At 40.0% G+C, this 24,445-nt stretch overlaps 1 protein-coding gene across 1 annotated transcript; it reads right to left on the bottom strand.

Moving 5' to 3' along the window:
• Positions 1-3,449: 3,449 nt before the first annotated feature.
• LOC121288363 (protein PERCC1) lies at positions 3,450-11,466 on the bottom strand. The gene is made up of 4 exons (XM_041206917.1): positions 11,394-11,466; positions 10,291-10,406; positions 10,034-10,232; positions 3,450-4,339 (listed from the first exon to the last, which is right to left on the bottom strand). The coding sequence occupies exons 1-4, from the start codon at positions 11,464-11,466 to the stop codon at positions 3,450-3,452; spliced, it is 1,278 nt and encodes a 425-aa protein (XP_041062851.1).
• Between the last annotated feature and the right edge of the window lie 12,979 nt (positions 11,467-24,445).

Below are 24,445 nucleotides of genomic sequence, written 5' to 3'. Positions count from 1 at the left end.
TGAGCTTGTTTTCTCATCGGTTTATGCTAATATATGTCTCTAAGAAAACTTATCCTTAAATAAGGAATGATAGATAAAAGTTGAACTGTAGTCTTGCCCATGATTTTGTTAATAACTCAAAAAACAACTTATTTCCTACCAGATGACATACCCATCTTGCCCTTGCATAACCAAGAAATTGGGACCTGCATTCTATTACCAGGCCGATATCAATGTTGGATTTGGTCAGTTGCAGGCAAATGTATAAGAGCAACAAGGTGGCCATCCATCATGTTTCCCCCTCTCCCACACAGTGGCTTCTGCATAGTGTCTTTACAAGATGAAACCAGTTCAGAGAGGAAACTCAACTGAGTGAGGAACCAAACAACTTGGGACAAAGCACTGTGGCTATAATACACTGTGCATGTCCTCGTTCCTAAGTTTGATGATACTTAAATCAGGAACAGGAAAAGTTCATAATAAGTAACATTGCAACCATTTTTTTGTAAAATGGTGTCACTATTTATGCAACATAAATAAGTAAAATGTTTCAAATCACCAAAATAATTACAGTAGCATTTGATCAAAACAGGTTATGTGCATGTGTGTGCGTGCAATCCCTCACTGATGCCTGAATGTCATAAACTAGCCTAGAACCATCACATACACTTAGGTAATCAACCCCTGATGAACCATTATTCTATATAAATAACATGTATTTAAACAGCATCTGTCTAGATTAAAATAAAAATGACTCATTGATCCTTCCATCGTAAAATCTTTTGTCATTTCCAGATTGGAGTTTATTAAGCATTTGAGACAGACTGAAGATGTCTAAATAATATTGTATAAACAAGATGTAATTGTTCAAGTAATCAGTGTCATTATCATGTCTTTCCTGTTTCACAACAAAAGGTTTGGATTTGCAAATTGAGGAGTTGTTTTCCATTTAAATAAACTTATATTCTCTATTAAATAGCCATTGTTTTCAATCACTGCATTTCCAGAAATTCACATTGCATCTGGATGTTAAAATATCATTTTTAAAAAAGATCTTAAATGCTTCATAAAATATATTATTCAACCAGGCCTTCATTAAAGAAAAAAGAATATTGAAGTGTATAACTTTTGAAATGCTTGAATACCTTGCACTGCCTAATCAAATTGGTAACTCTTTCGAGTACAAACACATTTCCATCTGTTTCAGATGAAGTTACATTGTTTCATAGTTTGCCATTGTGAGATTTGAACTCTTGACCTTGGGGTTACAAACCCAGTACCATAACCACTTGGCTATTTAGGCCAAGCAACATTTGGTGTGATTTTGAGAGCCCAGTTACCAGAGTATGTAACTCTTTTGAGTACAAACACATTTCTATCTGTTCCTATTCAGATGAAGTTACATTGCTTCATAGTTTGCCATTGTGAGATTTGAACTCTTGATACTCTTTTGAGTAAACCTGTTTCCATCTGTTTCAGATGAAGTTACATTGTTTCATAGTTTGCCATTGTGAGATTTGAACTCTTGATCTTGGGGTTACAAACCCAGTACCATAACCACTTGGCTATTTAGGCCAAGCAATCAAATTGCTAAATCGCACTGAATTATTGCAATCAACAATTATGCTGCTATAATTACTTAAAGCAAAAAAGGTGGTTGATTTTCACCAGTGCATTCAGGCACTAATGATCCTCTAAACTGGAACCTTGAACTAAAATGACGGTTTAGCTCACATTTAGTACAAGATGCCATCTCGGTAAAGGATTTGACGCACTACCAGAGATAGCTGACTGGAGGCTCAATAAGTAGCTGATTGTCAAATACCTGCTCGTACTCGTTACATACGTTGCACAGTTTTGATGGCTAGGACTTTTCATAATGCCCTTTCTGAACAATGACCAACCGTTTGGGAGTAAACATGGCATTCATATCGATTTCAAGCACCACTTAAAGGGATATTAACCATTTCATATTTATTGCAACTGGGAAGAAGACCTCAGAAACACGTCAAAGTGGGACACTATGTTAAGACTTTACCAATGCTTGTCTTGCAAATTTTCTGAGGTCTCCACCTATAAAGAGCATGTGCTGTGTTACTCCACCAGGAGAAAGCAACTTCTTGTTCATGGCTATCTTGCTACGGGAATGGGAGGAGGACGAGACCAGGCAGAGAAGCAACAGCTGCTGGAGGAGATAGGGACTGGAGGAGGAGGTGGTGCCCTTCTCACTCCATTGGTTCAGGACATCCCTCCTCCTTTGAACCTCCTCCACCAGGAATGCCAGTGCTGCATCTGGGAACCTTTGCAACCTCTTTGTCAGCCAATGAGCTTTGTGTCAGCCAGCACATTCCGCACCATTTGGAGGATCTCACATATGCTGCACTGTGAAAATTGCATTTAGTCAGCACTTGAAAGCTAACCTGCAGGTTTCTGGTTTAGCACTTAAAGGCAAGTTAAAATTATGATAATTAGCAAATAGGACCACATTTGTGGGCAAAATCCAGACTTTCAAATAGGCCCGTTTTAGGAGCACTGCACCTATTGGTTCTCACCCTTTGGTCAAATTAACCCCAAAGTACCTTGCGTTTGATCTGATATTTAGATAAGAATGTAAATTTAAAATAATGTAAAATAATTTAAAAAAGGAATAGATGTACCAAAAACAAAATTCTGCAAATGCAGGAAATCTGAAACAATAAGGTCTCGGGTATTAAACCCACGCCCGCTGCCGTGATTTTCTGGTCCCCTCCGCAAGTCAATGGACTTCTGGCTGGGGCGCCACCTTGCCCACAGAGGATCCCATCCACAACAGGGCCGGAAAATCCCGGTCCCAGTTCCAAGGAACCCGAAAGATCAATTTATGTTCTGTCAACAGATACTGCTGATCTGCTGTTTCCAGTATTTTCTGTGCTCCATTATTCCTACATTTACTGTGACAGATTCCACCAAATGATTAGAGCTCTACAATACTGAAAAACGGATAGCAATTTAAAAATGTGATATAATTACAAAATAAACCAAATAATTAGCTATATCTATACATACAGATTGCCGAAAGATACCCCAATTATGATTAGTGTTTTATTAAATGTAATACTACATGTGATTACACATCAGCAACACAAATGTGTCACATTAACACTTATAATTCCATACTTTTGTCAAGATATGAATATATAAAACATAAAGTAAGATTTGCAAAATTTGAAACCTAAAATGTCAAAGCTGATCTTAGAGAAATTTCTATGAAATAATCTCAAATTTTCTACAATGTCAAAAATATGTATTTTTAAAACATGCGTTTGATAAATTCTTGCAAACAAAATCTACAATTATTTTGCACATTAGCAAAAACAAACATCTTAGGAAGTATTTTGATAGATATGTGTATGTTTAAGATCTTAAAGGATGGCAGTATGACTCAGTATTTAAAAGGTTAATAGCAGATTTATTGAGAAACACTATTTGCATTATACAACCTGATAAGATTCTGATTCCAGTGACTGTCTATTTATTTCAGTTGAGATTTCTCGACCAACTTGCTGAAGTTCTTGTCCATTTGATTCTGAAGTCCAGTTAGCTAAAAGATCACTGAAGTCAGGTGTGCTGGTATGAAGGATGCAGCCTGGAATGGGAGAAACAGGCTCCCTCCAAAAAGACAAAGGAAGCCTTCGTCTGTGCATTGGGATTATATTGGCATATTTTCTATCCAGTTTTTGTCTTTTGCTATCTCTCCTGTTCAAGATGGTTTGTTTCATGTACTTGTGCAAACCATATTCAAAAAGTTCTGCCAAGGGTCCTAATTTTTTAATGCTTTCTCTGTCACAGATTAATTTCAACGTCTGAATGTCTATTTCTCTGGAAAGTGTTAAAGGCACATGAGGTTCCTCCTCTTCTTGATCTCCGTCTTGTGCAATTCTTATTAGATCTGCATAGTACAGCTCTCTGCCTGATTTACCAGAAGAAAACCTGTCTTCGTAAATATTGCAAGCATCAGGATCATCATCTTTGTTTCTTCTGCCAAAGTACTTCTGGATATCATTGTTGATGAACTCGGTAAACCTTAGTAGCTGCGATGTGGTGTCAGTGCTGTTTGCTACAGGATTGAATGACTGGCATGCAGCAGTCCAGTTTTCACTTTCAATGCATTTGGTGACAGATCCTGGTTCTCGTTCTTCATTGTCATCTTCCAACTCTTCCTCTTCCTCAGATGTTTCCTGGAAATCCATGTCCTGATAAACAGTGAGATTTAGAATGGGAAGCTGAAAAGTAGGAACAAGTCTAAAATCTGACATGTTCTTGATCACACCTGCTGCCATGGCTTTCTTAGCTTGCTTCTGGTTCTTGCTTGTGTCAGCCCCTGAACACAATTAAAAAATTACTTGTAGTATTTTAATGATTTTGCAATGCATGGGAAAGAACTAATCAATCAGATATTAACTTGAAATTAAAAAGCGTACAAGGTAAAACCACTATTAGAATACCATTAGTATTGTTTCAATGTAGAACAGTTGATTATCAATAAATTAGAATCAACAATCTGGTAATTGGTGTAATAAATCAGTTACTTCTGTGTTCTATTAACAGCAGTCAAATAGTTTAAAACACTAAAAGCTCTCTAAATGAGTAAAGTAATCTCAAAATAGCGAAATGTAATTTTTAAACAATTTTTAATATAAGAATTTAAACAGACATTTGCAATTCTATTAATCTATTGAAACGTTAACCTTACTTTTAATTGATTCTTCTTCAGTTCTCATCACTTGATTTTATAAAGTCCATATCCTCCTAACAACTACACAAAGTCTTTGTAATACAGCTTCTAGAAATTAGCAATCTTCATGATGTTTATCATCCTTTCTTAATGTTACTGTCAATCCATAAATTTAAAACAACAATGTTTTGAGAGCTCTACTTTAGTTTTAATGGTTTTGGAAATCTTGTATAAAAATAGTAAAAATGTAGTAGCTGTTCCAAAGCTCTTACCTGAATTATATACTCAGAGTGGAGAAGCACACCAAAGAGCTACCTACTATAGCAGTTCCACACCTGTGATTAATGCATTTATAGTTTTGCACGGACTGACTTTTGACAAATATTTGGTGGGAGTATTGTAATAGTAGACTTTGTAAACAGAGCTTTGGTTTGTTTTAGCACCCAGCAACCAGAGAGTGTTGAAGAAAGCAAATCAGAGGGGCGGAAGATAGGCTTTTGCTTAATGGTCTGCTTGCCAGGGAATTTTCAAGTGCTGTTCCTGTAAATTCAGCTATTAAATCTCCAAGTCACAGATGTAAAACTGGCCTGCAAAGGGCCCTTATCAACTCTTCTGATTCATGCTCAAATTGGGGTGAGTCAAATAGGCGTAAAATTGAATTTCATGGTATTTTGACTTGTTGAGTAGGCACATTTAAGAAACATAATTGTTATCATACAATCGGTGTTTAAAGAGGATGGGTGGTAATAATTTTACAAACTTCTGCATGATCAAATGCTCTGCAATGTGGTCTGGGAATCATGCATCCATCAAAATAAAGCAAACCAAATTGTTTTTTAAATTGTTTTTTTGTTTATTCATGGGATGTGGATGCCCTTCTCTAATTCACAGAATCTCAAAATGTTACGGCACTGAAGGAGGCCATTCAGCCCATCGTGTCTGCATCAGCTCTCCAAATGAGCATTATGACTTAATGCCATTCTCCTGCCTTTTCCCCGTACCCTTGCACATTGTTTCTATTCAGATAATCATCTAATGCCCTCTTGAATGCTTCAATTGAAACTGCCTCCACCTCACTTCCAGGCAGTGCATTCCAGACTCGAACCACTCGCTGTGTGAAAAAGTTTTTTCTCACATCACATTTGCTTCTTTTGCAAATCACTTTAAATCTGTGCCCTCTCTTTCTCAATCCTTTTATGAGTGGGAACAATTTCTCCCTATCTACTCTATCCAGCCCTCTCATAATGTTGAATACCTCTATCAAATCTCCTCTTGGCCTTCTCCTCTTCAAGGAGAACATTCCCAACCTCTCCAATCTATCTTGATAACTGAAGTTTCTCATCCCTGGAACCATTCTTGTAAACCTTGGCTGCACTCTCTCCAATGCATTCACATCCTTCCTATAGTGTGGCACCCAGAACTGTACACAATACTCTAGCTGAGGTCTAACTAGTGTCTTATATAAGCTCAACATAATCTCCCTGCTCTTGTACTCTATGCCCCTATTAACAAAGCACACTGTATGCTTTATTAACAGCTCTCTCCACCTGTCCTGCCACTTTCAATGGTCTATACACCCAGGTCTCACTGCTCCTGCACCCCTTTAAGAATTGTACCCCCTTTTTTTTAATTAATCGCCTTTGAGTAGGTGGTGGTGAGCTGCCTTCTTGAACCACTGCAGTCCCTGTGGTGTAGGTACACCCACAGTGTTGTGAAGGAGGGCGTTTCAGGATTTTAACGGCGATATATTTCCAAGTCAGGCTGGTGAGTGGCTCGGAGGGGAACTTCCAGGTGGTGGTGTCCCCATGCGCCTGCTGCCCTTGTCCTTCTAGATGGAAGTGGTTATGGGTTTGGAAGGTTCTATCTAAGGAGCATTGCTGAATTCCTGCAGTGCATCTTGTAGATGGTACACACTGCTGCCACTATTCGTTGGTGGTGGATGGAGTGAATGTTTGTGGAAGGGGTGCCAATCAAGCAAGTTGCTTTATCCTGGATGGTGTTAAGTTTCTTGAGAGTTGTTGAAGCTGCACTCATCCAGCCAAATGGAGAGTATTCCACCACACACATGACTTGTGCCTTGTAGATGGTAGACAGGCTTTGGGGAGTCAGGAGGTGAGTTACTTGCCGCAGGATTCCTAGCTCTAACCAATACTTGTAGCCACAGTATTTATGTGGCTAGTCCAGTTCTGCTTCTGGTCAATGGTAACCCCCATGATGTTGATAGTGGGGGTTTCAGCGATGGTACTGCCATTGAACACCAAGGGGTGATGGTTGGATTCTCTCTTGTTGGAGATGGTCATTGCCTGTCACTTTGTGTAGCGTGAATGTTACTTGTCACTTGTCAGCCCAAGCTGGGTGTGGGGATATTTACTGAACCTCCTCCAGCAGTGAGTTGTTTAACTGTCCACCACCATTCACGACTGGATGTGGCAGGACTGCATGGCTTTGATCTGATCGGTTGGTTGTGGAATTGCTTAGCTCTGTCTATCACTTGCTGCTTATGCTGTTTGGCATGCAAGTAGTCCTGTGTTGAAGCTTCATCAGGTTGACACCACATTTTTAGGTATGCCTGGTGCTGCACCTGGCATGTGCTCCTCCACTCTTTATTGAACCAGGGTTATCACCTAGCTTGATGGTAATGGTAGAGTGGGGGATATGCTGGGCCATGAGGTTGGTTCCTCACCAATTGTTGCAGACCCAGTCTAGCAGCTATGTCCTTTAGGACTCAGCCAGCTTGGTCTGTAGTGATGCTACCAAGCCAATCTTGGTGATGCACATTGACGTTCCCACACAGAGTACGTTCTGCACCCTTGCCACCCTCAGTGGTTTCTTCAAGTGGTGTTCAACATGGAGGAGTACGATTCATCAGCTGAGGGGGAGGGTGGGTGCAGTACATGGTAATCAGCAGGAGGTTTCCTTGCCCATGTTTGAACTGATGCCATGAGACTTCATGGGATCCATAGTCAATGTTGAGGACTCCCAGGGCAACTCCCTCGTGACTGTATACCACTGTGTCGCCACCTCTGCTGAGTCTGTCCTGCCAGTGGGACAGGACATACCCAGGGATGATGACGAGGGTGGTGTCCGGAACATGATCTGTAAGTATGATTCCGTAAGTATGACTATGTCAGGCTGTTGCTTGGCTAATCTGTGAGACAGCTCTCCCAATTTTTGTACAAGCCCTCAGATGTTAGTAAGGAGGACTTTGCAGGGTTGACAGGGCTGAGTTTACTGTTGTCGTTTCATAGGTCGTTGACAGGTGGTCCATCTGGTTTCATTCATTATTGACTTTATTTAATGGTTTGATACAACATGAGGCCATTTCAGAGGGCAGTTAAGAGTCAACCATATTGCTGTGGGTCTGGAGTCACATGTAGACCAGATAAGGTAAGGACGGTGGCAGATTTCCTTTCCTAAAGGGGATTAGTGAACCAGATGGGTTTTTCCATCAATGGCTTCATAGTCATTGTTAGACTTTTAATTCCAGATTTTTAAAAATTCAAATCCCAAGTGCGGTGGTGGGATTTGAACCCAGGTCCCCAGTGACAATAGCACTACACCACCTTCCCATCAATTAATTAACTTACATATTTTAAAATTATGGATTTTTTTTTTAACAAAAATGTGCTGCAGCTTCACTATAAAATAAAACCAATAGATACTTTGCAATATATAAGAATGTTTTAGTTTGGATATCTGTTTGGATTTGTATTTTCACTTAACATGCTGTTTAATTATCAAACATATTAATTGTATAGATATGAAATAATATCAAAGCAGAAATAAATGTTAATAGTAAGCATTATGGGGTGTCTAACACAGTGAGAGGGAGCCCAGGACTGGGGAAGCCCAAGGACTCTGCGTGGGATTACACCTGCTCCTCCTGATCCAAACTTAGTTTGGCCTCTATAGTCAAATGGCTCATCCTGCTGTGGACATGAAGCACTGATGACATCAAGGCGACATTACTTTTGAATGAGAATTGGAACCTTACTGCTTCATCTGTATATGCTGCCCTTCGGCAATATAATACAAAACATAATGACAGGTTGTTGATAGCCAGCTCTATCCCTGCCACCTTTCTTGACCCCTCCATTGCCTCTGAAAAGTCACACTACTTGTCTGATATCCAATATTGGAAGAGCAGAAATTTCCTCCAACTAAATATTGGGAAGGCCAAATCCATTGTTTTCAGTCTCCACCGCAAACTCTATTTCCTAGCTGCTGATTCTATTGCTCATCTTGAATACTGCATGAGACCTAACCAGACTGTTCACAACCTTGGTCTCCTATCTGACCCTGAGTTGAACCTCTGACCCTACACCTTCTTCATTACTAAGACTGGTGAATTCCACCTCTGTTACATCACCAGACTCCACCACACCTCAGTCATCATCTGCTGAAACCTTCAACTATGTCTTTGTTATCTCTTTCCTTGACTATTCCAATGCTTTTCTGGCCAGTGTTTCCCACTCACTTTACGAAAACTTGAGCTTATCCAAAATTCTAATGCCCACAACTTCATTCACACCAAGTCCCATTTATCCATTTCCCTCTCTGTTTGCTGACAAGCATTGGCTCCCAGTCATGCAACCCCTCAATATTAAAATTCTCATCTTGGCCTTGAAACCCCTCCATGGCTTCACTCCTCTTTATTTTTATAACCTCCTCCAGCCCTACAACCCTCCAAGATCCATGGGATCCTCCAATTCTAGCCTCTTGTGCATCTCTAATTTTAATCTTTCCACCACAGGCAGCTATGCCTTCATCAGGCTAGGTCCAAAGCTCTGGAATTCCCTGCCTAAACTTTTTCACCCCCGTTATGTTCCTTCTGTCGGGTCGCTTTGCTCAGCTAACACAGTTGCACGCCTATCTACTGATGAGTGAGTTGGTAAACGAGATACTGCAGACACAATGTAAAATGAAGCACATGCTGTTTATTAACACAAGTCACAGAGCACTAACATGTGTGCTTCTCCAACCAGACCTTATTCTAAACTATTGATTAACATTGTAGCCCGCGTTACACAGCAATTGGGTAATACAGTCGCGTGGTCAATCTGCTCACATTCTCCTAAAGATGTATTACACCTCAGATTATCATATCCCTCCCCCTTTACTCAAAAGTACAATTTAAAATCTTTACAATGTATTAACTATTTACAAATTCAGTCTCTCTAGAGGCTTCTTCAAATGTGTCGAATGTCGTAGTTCTACGACTTTGGCTGGTTTATCCGAGGCCTCCCTCTCAGGAGTCATCTGGAGTCATCTGTCCACTAGGCTCTCCTTAAGAATCTGTAAGTTTGTTTCTTTGATTCTCTCAGGTTCAACGGATCCTACAGGCACTTCCAAACCAAGTGGAGTTCCTTCCACATGTGTAGACTCCAACGGGAATGCTTTCACCCTCTTTCGGGCCCAACTGCATGCATTCCTGCTGCCCGTCCCCTCCAAGTTCAACAATATGAAGGTCAACTGTCAGGAAGGTTTTCAAAATCAGGATGTTGCGCAAAGCTAAATTCAACACGGTATGATCAGCTTTCTGTTGTGCAAAAATAAATTTCCGGGGCCTTATTAGTGATTCCGCTTTTTCTTCCTACGCATCTTCTTTTGATGGGATTTCTTTTGGCAGCGATGACTTTAATCTTGGCCTTCTTTTCAATTTCCCCATTGGCCAGACTAGGTTCAGTGGTTGAGTCTTCCAGCATTTCCTCACCTGTCAGATCCTTTGAAAACTCAGGAGTCTCTATTTTTAAAGCTTCTTGGCTTTCACATAGCTGATTCTTCAGCCCTTCCATTTCTTTTTTATATTTATTTGTTGTTTCTGGAGAATTAAGCATTGTTGTGTTTTCTCGGCTAATTTATTCTTCATCTTGGCCAGAGATATGCTGAATTCTTTCTGTTCTTTCTCATACCTTTTTAGTGGTATGAATTGGGATCTGAGGGAATCTTGCAATATGTGAAAGTCCTTCAGCAGGTTTTCTTTTTCTTTTTGGAGGTTACTGACTTCAACTCGAACTCTGTCCTGAAGCATCACCTCTACGAGTTCCTTTTGTTGAGTTTTTACATCCTCTTTTTTCCAAACAGTAACATTTCCTGCTTCTGATTGAGATCTCAGTAGTCTCTCAAGATTAATCTCTTTTAACCAGTTCCTTCCGAGGAGACTCGATCCTTTGCCTGCTATCACTATTAGGGGTAGATTAACAGACTGATTTCCATACTGTACTGGAACCTTGCATATATCTCTTACTTGTATATCTTCACCAGTACACATCTTTAAGTTAGCATCTGAATTTTCCAGATTTAATGAGTGGTCTCCATTCAGATATTTGTACGCATGTTCCCATTTAACTGTCATGGATGCCCCTGTATCCACCTCCATTCGGATGGGTTTCCCATTGACTTTTACTGTCACATAGGTTGGCTCTGTTTTACCCATTTTTAGGTTCTGTAGTGAGTAAATATCTGACTCTGTTTCTTCTAGTTCCTTTATTATGTGGATTTCACGATTTCTACCTTTTTGCTTAACATTTTTCCTTAATGTGTCTTTACAATACCGCATAATGTGCCCATTATGATGGCAGTAGAAACACTTGATTATTTTAAATTGTTGTTCATTTGCAAGCTGCCTGGTTCCATTTCTGCCATTATTATTGTGGGCTTTCTGCTTTTTGCTGGTCTTTTAATGGTGGCTGTTTCCCACCTTTCTGCAGGCCCCTGTGCTTCTGCGCCATTTCTAACTGGCGCTTCTTTCCTGATGTGAAGGACGGCGCCATTTTGTGTTCCCTTGATTGCTTCTGAATCCCTGACTACACTTTCCATTGCGAGCGCCAACTCCAGCACCTTGCTGAAGTCTAAATTTGTTTCTGACAACAGCCTTTTTTGAATGGCACCTTCATTAATCTCACATACTAATCGGTCTCTTAACATGTTGTTTATCGACGTCCCAAATGCATGGTGCTCTGTCAGTTGTTTTAAGGCTGCTACATAGCAAGCAACTGTCTCTCCAGGGGCACGACACCTCAAATTAAATTTAAAAAGCTGCCTTGTTACTGAGGGTTTCGGTTGAAAGTGGCTTTTCACAAGATTTGCCAACTCATCAAAGCTTTTGGAATCTGTGCATTGGGTGTCATTAGGCTACTGTTTTGCCTCTTCGCAAGTTGTTCTGTTCCTTCTGTTGGGTCACTTTGTTCAGCCAACACAGTTGCACACCTATCTACTGGTGAGTGAATTGATAAACAAGATACTGCAGATGCAGAGACCAACGTAAGATGAAGCACATGTTGTTTATTAACACAGGTCAAAGAGCACTAACACGTGTGCTTCTCCAACCAGACCCTACTCTAAACTCCTGATTAACAATGTAGCTCGTGCTACAAAAGCAATTGGGTAATGCAATCACATGGTGAATCTGCTCACATTCTCTTAAAGCTGTATTGCACCTCAGATTACCACAACCCGTCTCCCTCTCTCTCCTTCAAGACCCTTCCTAAAACCTAACTCTTTGACCAAGGCTTTGACCAAACGTCCTAATAGCTCTTTATGTGGCTGGGTGTCAAATTTTATTCAATACTGCTTCTGTTAAACAGCCTGAGATGTTTGCTATGTTAAGAGTGCTATATAAGTATAAGTTCATGTTGTCAAGTCAGCCCCACCTCTATTTAGCAAGAAACTTGTTGGTTACATGACTTGCTGTCGAGAACATAGCAGGTTGGAACTGGAAGCTAGATTTTACAAATCTTAAACCCCCACCACCCCTGCCCTCAGCAGCATTTTCATGGGGTGAGGGGGTTTTAAATTTCTCCCAAAACGTTTGTACTCTTTAAGGCATATTATCAAATGTTGGTTTAGTTTAGGCGCGAGTTACAATGCACCAATTGTGAATTTGTTTTTGCAGTTTTATGAATGTTATTTTCAGTATAACTGAGTTTTCTACAATGCAATCCTGTAAGCATGCAATTACTTCTGCGTTCTTTCTGGTGATGCCAATGTCAGGTTTAAATTAATCCAGAGTACAATAATGTAAAATAAGTGTGAGCATATTGTGAATTGTTATTTTCAAAATTTAAAATTAAATATTGGACTGATACCACATAATGGAATGAACCCAAACAGTGCCATAGATTAACAAAATGATTTCTCTGACTCCTGCCACCACCACCCTTCCCCAACCCCCATGACCATGGTCAGGTCTTTGTAGCTTGCAAAAAACTGTCATCCCCAGACCATTAAATTTGCCTTCAGGTAAATGAGCCATTCCATCTAAAAATATATAATAAACTATTAGCACAGTTCCATTCCACATTAAAGATTTAAATGTGTTTCCACCACTTTTACAGTGCCATGTATAACATTTGAGTTTTCTCACCACAGAAGTAGAGTTTATTATGTAATTATGGAGCAGTTGTACTTGGTATTTTGTCCCTTTTACTGGCCTTGCATGAGGTAATTTATTCATTCATGGGGTGTGGGCGTCAATGGCCCTTGAGAAGGTGGTGGTGAGCTGCCTTCTTGAACCGTTGCAGTCCATTTGGTGTAGGTATACCTACAGTGCTGCTAAGGAGGGAGTTCCAGGATTTTGACTCCGCAACAGTGAAGGAACGACAATATAGTTCCAAGTCAGGACGGTGAGTGGCTTGGAGGGCAACTTCCAGGTGGTTGTGTTCCCATGTATCTGCTGCTCTTGTCCTTCTAGATGCTATTGGTTGTGGGTTTGGAAGTGCTGTCTAAAGAGGCTCGCTGAATTCCTGCAGTGCATCTTGTAGGTGGTACACATTGCTGCCACTATGTGTCAGTGGTGGAGGGAGTGAATGTTTGTGCCAATCATGCGGGCTGCTTTGTCCTGGATGGTGTCCAGCTTCTTGAATGTTGTTGCATTGAACCAGGGTTGATCCCCTGGCTTCGTGGTAATGGTTGAGTGGGGGATATGCCAGGCCATGAAGTTACAGATTGTGGTTGAGTACAGTTCTGCTGCTGCTGATGGCTCACAGCGCCTCATGGTTGACCAGCCTTGAGTTGCTAGGTCCATTCAAAATCAATCCCATTTAGCATGGTGGTAGTGCCACACAACATGATGGAGGATATCTTCAGAAGTCGGGACTTCATCTCTGCAAAGACTGTGTGGTGGTCACTCCTACAGATATTGTCATAGACAGAATCATCTGCGGCAGGCAGGTTGGTGAGAATCCAATCCAGCAGCTAGGTCCCTTAGGACTCAGCCAATTCATCAGTCATGGTGCTACCGAGCCACTCTTGGTGATGGGCATTGAAGTTCACCACCCAGAGTACAATCTGCACCCTTGCCACCCTCAGTGCTTCCCCCAGGTGGTGTTCAGCATGGAGGAAAACTGATTCATTTGCTGAAGGTGGGGGTGCGGTAAGTGGTAATCAGCAGGAGGTTTCTTTGCCTATGTTTGACCTGATGCCATGAGACTTCATGGGGTCCAGAGTTGATGTTGAGGATGGCCAGAGCAACCCCCTCCCAACTGTATACCACTGTGCCGCTACCTTTGCTGGGTCTGTCTTGACGGTGGGTACAGGATGTTGATGTCTGGGACATTGTCTGTAAGGTATGATTCCATTATTATAACTATGGCAGACTGTTGCTTGACTAGTCTGTGAGACAGCTCTCCCATTTTTGGCACTAGCCCCCAGCTGTTAGTAAGGAAGACTTTGCAAGGTTGACAGGGCTGAGTTTGCCGTTGTCATTTCCAGTGCCCAGGTTGATGCCGGGTGGTCCGGCATTTCTTTTAGGCTTTTTAGCATTTTGATCCAACCGAGTGGTTTGCTAGGCCATTTCAGATAACATTTAAGAATCAGCCACATTGCTGGAGTCACATGTAGGCCAGACCAGGTAAGGACAGCAGATTTCCTCCCCTAAAGGGGCATTAATGGACCAGTTGGGTTTTTACAACAATAGTTTCATGGTTATCGTTAGACTTTTCATTCCAGATTTTTCTTGAATTCAAATCTCATCAACTGTCACGATGGGATTTGAACCCCGGTCCCCCAGAGCATTATCCTGGATCACTAGTCCAGAGACAACGCCACTACACCACCATCTCCCTGCAGTAGGGCATTTTATATCTGTTTGCTTTGATATAGATTCAGGCCCAATTATTTCTTGGTCCTTGTGATTAGAAAGTATATTATAAATTGGGTAATAGGCGGGAGCTACTTAACAAAAAGTTGGAGTCAGTGTGGAAAGTGATTTTGGCATTCAATTCATAGATTAATCCTTTACATTTGAGGTTTAGACTGAAGGTTCTATTAATTTCATGTAATCTATATTTCCTCATATCTATTTAAGATCACTTCAATAAGGTTCATTGTCTACATCGATCATTCCATTCAGTATTATGAGTAAATCGGATATCCCTATAAAGACATTATTTTTACAACATAGTCTTCTCAAATTTGTGACCTAACAGTCAATGCCCTTTCAATTTCCACACATTTATTATTCAAACTGCCACAGTTAATGATTCATTTTGGAGAATAGTCATCAAAATGAAGATGCTTGAGCTTAGTAACTTTTTGAGGAAAGGGAAATACCAGGAAAAGGGTGAGAAAACCAACATGCAAAAATCAGGAAACATAATAGTATAACAAAAATGTAAAAAATCTGAAGATCTGTAATAAGTTAACATCTATGAGTTCAAAAGTAGGATATTACCTCTACATTAAAGCAAATTTACAATATGCACAGCTAACCCAGTTACCTTTAGAAATTGGTACCATTTGATTCCATTTATACTTTAGAAGTCTCTGTGCATTCATAGTACATCATAATACATGTTTTCTTTTATGTAATGTGAGTCATTTGCTGTTTTGCATCAATTTACAGAGTTGTTGCAAATTTCTGGAAAGAGTTGCATCAAAATGAAAATGTGTTAATTATTTTTTGCATACAAATATGTAAAATATTTCATTCTTTTGATAGTTAAGCATCATTAATTCGTTTGTATTTATGATTTAAAGTTTCACCTTTTTTATTTGGGTATCTTGCTGCAAGTATAGCTGTAGTCATTGACTGAATATTTGACCATCTGCTGACTATAAAGCCTCTAATGATCCAATAGCGTAGTATGTACTTGCTGGAGCATATGTCCCAGCAGATGCTGCCCTGGATGTGCTCTCCAATACCTGGTATTTATAACAAAATGAGACATTTGAGCCACATGTCTTATCTTTGTTTCAGATTATGGCTTAAACCTTCTACTTTGCTTTCTATATTCCTTTGTCTAAAAAAAGTGTTGCCTTGTTTGCCCTCATGTAGGCTCTATTTGTACCTTACTACACTCTCATGTACTCATTTCACAGTTTTCACAAAGTCTGCTATTATTTTGTCATAAACTGTGAGAATTCTGCAGATGCAAAAATCATATGTTTTTTGCTAAAGTTATGAGTGTTCTATTGTTTACTTAACCCTCTGCCTTACTGGGTCATGAATCATATGTGGCTAAAATGGCAGATTTGTGATCTACTTCAGGTGTTCTCACAATGTAACTGAGTTGGCCTCAAGGAGGCCACAGTGCTATAATGGCATGGAAATAATTCTTCCTTCTGATGTTACTTCTACAGTTCTCTCCATACAACAGTGTGGCTGAGATCAGAAACTCAGTGGAGTGAAAATCTGATTAATTAGTTTTTTGTTGTGCTGTGCTGCCCTATTTCATAACATAGCTATCAACAGATTAAAACTGCTTTGAAATTTTCAAAAAATAATGCTTCCTTCTGTCTTCTTTCCATAATCTCCCTCACTTTGACTAATTTATTAGAACTGAAAAATGTGTAATTAACATCCAAAAAGATCTCTTAATGATTATTCCATCTTGAATATTATATGTTGTGTGCATAATTACAATCCATTTGTCTCATATCTAAATCAATAGCAATAAACTGTCAGAACTCAGCAGCAACAATAAATTACATGGTCTATTAATTACACAAGCCTTTCTACAAGCCCCATACCTTGGCCACAGGGTTTCCATTTCAGATGAAAAGTTTTTACTCTATATATATATATATATATATATATATATCCCTGAATGACTTACTAGGTGTAATATAGGACCAATGCAAAGGTTTATACACATTAAATAAATGTATAGCAAATGTTAAAGGTATCAGTAATTTTATTGAGCATTAGGTTTCTTGTTATAATGGTATTACAGTCTATCATTGTGCGAATTTAAGTTTGAAAAATCCACTGAGATATGATTCAAATGTAAGTGTATCATATTGTTAGATCTTAATGGAGATGGGATGATTTTGCTTTTGCCAACATTATTAGAAAGTTAAAACTATGAATTTAATGGTCTTGGATACTTGTATAACTGAAAATTAAAAAATGGGATGTTTATTCAGATTTTATTTTCCTTTATTATCATTTTTATTTCTCTCAATTATCCTTGGAATCAAATTGCTCATCACCATGCATCCTTGCTGACTATAGCAAGAAGTCTGCTTTGAATAAACACCCTTCCATGACAACATCCGTGCTACTAATTTAATAGTTTACAATTGAGTAACTAAGAGAGAAAATGCATTCTCAATATTCCTTGCTGATAGAAGCATAAAGTTTTCATAATTTTCTAGCATGAATGTCCATTTGGATTGCTTGGTTTTCAACCATGATTTAAAGTTTACTATGTTTTCTTGACTCTTCTTAACTTACCACTATTCTGAACAGATTATTATAAGTGCATTTCTGTTGAACTCTGGAATAATCAAGAGCATATTTGCTGGGGTTCTGAATGGATGAAGTTATATTTGTATAACAAATATAATGTGGGAGGGGAATGGTGATACACAGTCACTGGGGAAAAAAGTTCTATCTGAATGCAAATATAAAATTAATAGAAAACACCAGGTCTCCAAAGCTGGCTGAAAAATATATATTTTTCTTTCTGAACAAAACTATACAGAAAATTTGGGTAGATCTTGACTTTGTGCAATAGTGTAAGACAGTTGATAGTAAGTCGTCAACCTCCCCTTCATAATGGAATGAAAATCAGGAGAGGTGTAAAACAGGTTGCCCACTCGCTATACTTATTGCATAAAGTTAAGATCTAATCCATTGAGTTCCCAAATCATCCTGACATCTTCAATTGCTTTGCTTACCTCTTCCAAGCATTTGCAACAGTGATTGAAATACAAACTGGAAAGGTGAGGACCTGGCAAATGCCTTAAATCTTCACTTGATAATCAATCACTGAGCTATATAAAATAGAACAAAAAAATAGACTACAGTTGCAGTAGAATTGAGGTGTGAGAATCTATTTCAACAAAACCTCTCACTCATCTGAAAGTAAATCAAGCTCATCAGTTTGATGGCTTGGTCTCAGGTTTATAATATACAACAGCTCAAAGATTGACATCATAGCACAAAATTTTTGTGCTGGGCCAAATCCAGTTTACGCACAAGGTGAAGCATGTGCCTGCTGCTTTTTTCACACATGCGAATATTGAGGGATCCAAATGTCCCATCATGGAGTTGCAAGACACTTCATTAGCATATTTAATTGGGTTCCAACACTGCTACTGGGAGTCCAGTTTAAAATACACTGCTGCTTAGCAGCTTTCCCTGGGTCAGTGTAAAGAAGGCAGGTGCTGCTGGTTTTTCTAGTTTTATTCAGCTCTCCTTATGGGCCTTTAAGCCTTTAGCACCTCCCTCCAATACCCCTTCCCCCAGCAATCATGACAGCTGTCATCACTCCTGCCAGCCTCCTACCGACCCCCCCTCCATCCAACCCTCTGCCTCTGGACCCAAAGGGCAAACTCCCCTCTACTACCAGCTCAATCCCCGATCACCGATCTTCCTACACTCCTTATTATCGAGCCCACAAGGGTAATTATATACCGCATTATTCATTTGTGCAGTAGGCAGAATGTCTTTTTGCTCTAACCATAGCAAATATATGAATTTCAGTGTTAGTGTGAGACCAGGGATGTAGGTTGTACTTTCCAACAACTGGCAGATTGTATCAAACAGCACATCACTTTGACTGCAGAGTGCTGACCCAGTTCAGCCAACCTGTGCTTGTAAAACTCAGGAGATAATGGCTAATATTAGATGTGATTCTGCAATTGGACAGCACTTTCCGAACAATCCCAAGTGTGCTAAGAATTACACTAACAACCAATTTAAGATTATCAGTCAGGCTGGCAATGTGGCTCACTTACACGTGGTCAAAACTATATGTTATCAGACACAGGGACCCAGCCTCTGCAAGCAAAAGGAACGTGTCTAGGCATTTCACCTTTTTTTGAATTAAACTAAAGTGTGGGGGATAATAGTTCCCTGGTGCATTCTCCATGGCAACGTCTCGACCACTCAGATTTAACTAGGCAACCAATCAGCACCCTTTTCTCATGCAGTATAAATTGTTGCTCCCTTTGAAATTTTGCATTCATGTGTCTGTCCAGATGAGTGTAAGATGAAAAGCTTCGACAGCATGACTTTTTTCAGCAATATTTGAAAAGTACTTCACTGGCTATAAAACACTTTTGGACATGCTGAGGTTGTGAAAAACACTACAAGTCTTTAGAACATTAGAACCATAAAAAAGTTCGGCGCAGAAAGAGGCCATTCAGCCCATCATGTCTGTGTCAGTCAAAAAAGAAAAAAGATAGAAAATAGCCACTTATTTTAATCCCACTTTCCAGCACCTGGCCCATAGCCTTGCAGGTTACAGCACTTTAGGTGCAAATCCTTTTAAATGAGCTGAGCGTTTTGGCCTCAACCATCAATTTAGGCAGTGAATTCCAGATGCCCACCACCCTCTGGGTGAAAAAGTTTTCTCCTCATGTCCCCTCATGTCTTTCTTTTTATTTGGCACAGGAAACACTTCATCTTCTATTTGGACTGACAAGCGGCATTAAGAAAGAGCATATTGACAGATATCTGTCATATAGTCATTGTGGACATTACTTGCACTGGGTATTACATTGAACAATCTGACTGAATGAAATTCCATGGGACAGGAGAAGTTGAGATACAGTTACTGATCAATCTTTGTGTGAAGAAAATTCAGTGTTTATATTTACTTTTAAATATTTTATTCATTCTCCCCAAATTGTTTTGAACAGAAATTGTATATTTATTGATTCCAAAATTGTTTTGCTAATTAAAGCCAAACTTTTCTGAGTACAAACCTTTACAGAAAAATTTTTCTAAAGTGCAAGGAGTTGCTCACAAGTATTTCCATCCTATTATTTCACCAGAATTCAGGGAAAAATCGAAATCTTGAAAATCCTTAGATGATCTCAAAATTAGACAACTTTTGCCATCTAGTGGAAGGAGAAATTGGCAACAGTGGGGTTTTTAATTTGAAAAGATTTTGCAATTTTTTTTTACAAAGTTACCAGTAAAAAGAGAACTGTTAAAAACAAGGTGGGACCCAGAAGAGAGGTTTGTCAACCTGTAGATGATGAAAAAAAATATAAGAAGTATTTTCTTAAAGAGAAGGATATCAGAGAGGAGCTAATCCCTGAAGTGGTTGAGCGCGAGATGTGAGATAGATAAAAGGAAAATTTTAGATAAAGTAGGTTAAGGAAGGACAAAACATGAGCATCTGACAGATACATCCTAGAAACCCAAGGGAGAGGAGAGAGAGGAAATGGCCCTAAAAATTGTAATTCAGGGTTATGAGTATGAATGTGTGCAGGAGAATTAGAGTGTGGTCAATGTAGGGAGATAGAATTAATCTGGATAATTGCAGACCTAACATGTCTGGTAGGGAAAATTTTAAAGTTTTTAATCAAGGGTAAAATGACCATATACCAGCATGGATGTTCATATGTACAACAATCATGAATGACAAACCTCAGAATTCTTTGAAGAGATAACAGACATGTTAGCTCAGAAAGGTGTAGCCAGAAAGTAACAAAATGGCAGATAATGCTGGTAACCTTGGAGAACAACTCTATTCTCAAAAGAAAACACAGTTGCACCTTAAATCAAGTGAGAACTAGGGTAGCAAAGACAAAATGATTAAGTGGAAGCTGAGAAACAAACTCAGATGTGAATATGGAGAATGGAGGTAAAAATTTGAACACCACCGGATTCAGTGCCCATGTCAACACAACTTACTCCAGAGGAATTATTTGAAATAAATAACAATGCTAAATTACACTATTCATAAGGAAGCTTAGAAGCCTGCCATCTTTATCTGGAGGCCATTGTTGAAGAGGGCTTGCAGAGCACTTCATCATTCCTGCACTCTGTTCTCCAGCACAGTCCTAGCAACGCTGAGGCACTGACTCATAAGAACATAAGAAATAGGAGTAGGAGTAGGCCTTTCAGCCTTTTGAGCCTACTCCACCATTCAACAAGATCGGGGCTGATCTTCTACCTCAACATCATTTTCCTGCACTATCCCAGTATCGCTTGATGTTTTTAATATGTAGAGATCTATTGTTCTTAGTCTTGAACATACTCAAAGATTGAGCCTCCACATCCCTCATGGGTAGAGAATTCCAAAAACTCACCACCTTCCGAGTGAAAAAATATCCCTCTCATCTCGGTCTGGAATGGCCTGCCCTTTTTCTGAGATTGTGTCCCCTGGTTCCAGACTCCCCAGCCCAGGGAAACATCCTTCCTGCATCTACCCTGTCAAGCCCAGTAAAAATTTTGTATGTTTGAATCAGATCACCTCTCATTCTTCTAAACTCCAGATAATAAAGGCCCAGTCTATTTAATCTTTCCTCATAGGACAATCCTTCCATCCAAGGAATTAATTTAGTGAACCTTCATTACATTCCCTCTATGACAAGTATATCTTTCCTTAGGTAAGGAGACCAAAACTGCACACAATTCTCCAGGTGTGATCTCACCAAGGTGCTATATAATTGCAGTAAGACATTGTTACTCCTATACTCAAGATCTCTTATAATAAAGGCCAACATAACATTTGCCTTCCTAATCGCTCGCAGTTCTTGTACGTTGAATTTTAGTGACTCATGAACAAAGACACCCAAGTCCCTTTGAAATTCAACACTTTCCAGCCTCTCACCATTTAAGAAATACTCTGTAATTCTGTTTTTCCTACCAAAGTGGATTTCTTCACCTTGTATTCCATCTGCCAAATTTTTGCCCACTCACTTAGCCTCTCCAAATCCCCTTGAAGTGTCTTTGCATCCTCCTCACAACTCACACTTCCACCTTGTTTTGTGTCATCTGCAAATTGGAAATATTATTTTTAACCCCCACATCCAAATCATTGATATAGATTGTGAATAACTGGGGCCCAAGCACTGATCCTTGCAATACCCCACTAGTCGCAGCCTGAAAATGACCCATTTATTCATTTTTTTGTCTGGGTTTTCTGTCTGTTAACCAGTTCTCAATCCATGCCAGTTTATTACTCCCAAGCCTATGTGCTCTAATTTTGTTTACTAACCTCTTGTGTGGGATCTTATCGAAAGCCTTCTGAAAATCTAAATATACCACATCCACCAGCTCCCTTTTATCTATTCTGCTAGTTACATCCTCAAAAAACTCCAACTGGTTTGTTAATCATGACTTCCCTTTCATAAACATGTTGACTCTGCCCAATCCTACCACTATTTTCTAAGTGTCCTGTTATCACATCCTTTATTATAGATTCTAGCATTTTCCCTGCTGCTGTCAGGCTACCAGGTCTGTACTTCCCTGTTTTCTCTCTCCCTCCTTTGTTAAATAGTGGGGTTACATTTCCCGCCTTCCAATCTGCAGGAACCGTTCCAGAGTCTATAGAATTTTGAAAGAATACCACCAATGCATCTACCATCTCTACAGTTACCTCTTTCACCACTCTGGGATGTAGATCATCAGGTCCAGGGGACTTAACTACTTTAAGTCCCATTAATTTCTCTAGTACTTCTTTTAACCTAATATTAGGGGGAGGTGATGGAGTAGTGGTATTGTTGCTGGACTAGTAATCCAGAGACCCAGAGTAATGCTCTAGGGACCCGGGTTTGAATCCTGCCACGGCAGATGGTGGAATTTGAATTCAATAAAAAATCTAGAATTAAAAGTCTGATGATGACCATGAAGCCATTATCGATTGTTGTAAAAACCAATCTGGCTCACTAACGTCCTTTAGGGAAGAAAATCTATCATTCTTACCTGGTCTGGTCTGGAGTCACGTGTAGGTCTGGCCTACACGTGACTCCAGACCCACAGCAATGTGGTTGACTCTTAAAAATACTCTCTGAAATGGCCTAGAAAGCCAGAAAGGTATGTCCTGTACACAAAGAGTAGGACAAATCCAACCCGGCAATTACCGCCCCATCAGTTTACACTCCATCATCAGTAAAGTAATGGAAGGGGTCATCAGCAGTGCCATCAAGTGGCATTGCTTAGCAATAACCTGCTTTGTGTTCTGCCAGGGCCACTCAGCTCTTGACCTCATTACAGCCTTAGTTCAAACATGGACAAAAGAGCTGAAGTCCCGAGGTGAGGTGAGATTGTCTGTCCTTGACATCAAGGCCGCATTTAACAGATTGTGGCATCAAGGAGCCCTAGCAAAGGTATATGGTTGTGGTTGTTGGAGGTCAGTCATCTCATCTCCAGGACATCACCACAGGCGTTCCTCGGGGTATTGTCCTCAGCCCAACCACCTTCAGCTGCTTCATCAATGACCGTCCTCCCATCATAAGGTCAGAAGTGAGGATGTTCGCTAATAGTTGATTGCACGATGTTCAGCACCATTCGCGACTCCTCAGATACTGAAGCAGTCCATGTCCAAATGCAACAAGACCTGGACAATATCCAGGCTTGGGCTGACTAATACCAAGTAACATTCACACCACACAAGTGTCAGGCAATGACCATCTCCAACAAGAGAGAATGCAACCATTGCCCCTTGATGTTCAAAGGCATTACCATCACTGAATCCCCACTATCAACATCCTGGGCGTTACCATTGACCAGAAACTGAACTGGACTAGCCATATAAATACTGTGGCTACAAGAGCAGGTCAGAGGCTAGGAATGAAACGAGTAACCCACCTCCTGACTCCCCAAAGCCTGTCCACCATCTACAAGGCACAAGTCAGGAGTGTGATAGAATACTCTCCATTTGCCTTGATGGGTGCAGCTCTCACAACACTCAAGAAGCTTGACATCGTCCAGGACAAAGCAGTCACTTGATTGGCACCACATCCACAAACATTCACTCCCTCCACCACTGACGCACAGTGGCAGCAGTGTGTACCATCTACAAGATGCACTGCAGGAATTCAGCAAGGCTCCTTCAACAGCACCTTCCAAACCCACGATCACTACCATCTAGAAGGACAAGGGCAGGAGATAGATGGGAACACCAACACCTGGAATTTACCCTCCAAGTCACTCACCATCCTGACTTGGAAATATATTGCTGTTCCTTCACTGTCGCTGGGGCAAAATTCCTCCCTAACAGCACTGTGGGTGTACCTATACTACAAGGAATGCAGCGGTTCAAGAAGGCAGCTCACCACCACCTTCTCAAGGGCAATTAGGGATGGGCAATAAATGCTGGCCTAGTCAGTGAAGCCCACAACCCATGAATGAATAAAAAAAAATTAAAGTCTTGCAGTTCCTCATTTACACTAGTCCCTTGATTCTCCATTATTTCTGGGAGGTTTTTAGTATTTCCCTCTGTGAAGACAGACACAATTTGTTTAGTTTCTTTGCCATTTCCTTATTCCCCATTATAATATTCTAATACCCAGTATCCTGAATCTGCTTGTAATGGATCCACATTTGTTTTTGCTCAACTTTTCCTT

The sequence above is a fragment of the Carcharodon carcharias genome, chromosome 15 (assembly GCF_017639515.1).
Source record: "Carcharodon carcharias isolate sCarCar2 chromosome 15, sCarCar2.pri, whole genome shotgun sequence".
Classification (NCBI taxonomy): Eukaryota; Metazoa; Chordata; class Chondrichthyes; order Lamniformes; family Lamnidae; genus Carcharodon; species Carcharodon carcharias.
Note: the sequence above shows the minus strand (reverse complement) of the source record. Positions and strands in the feature narration are given on the sequence as shown.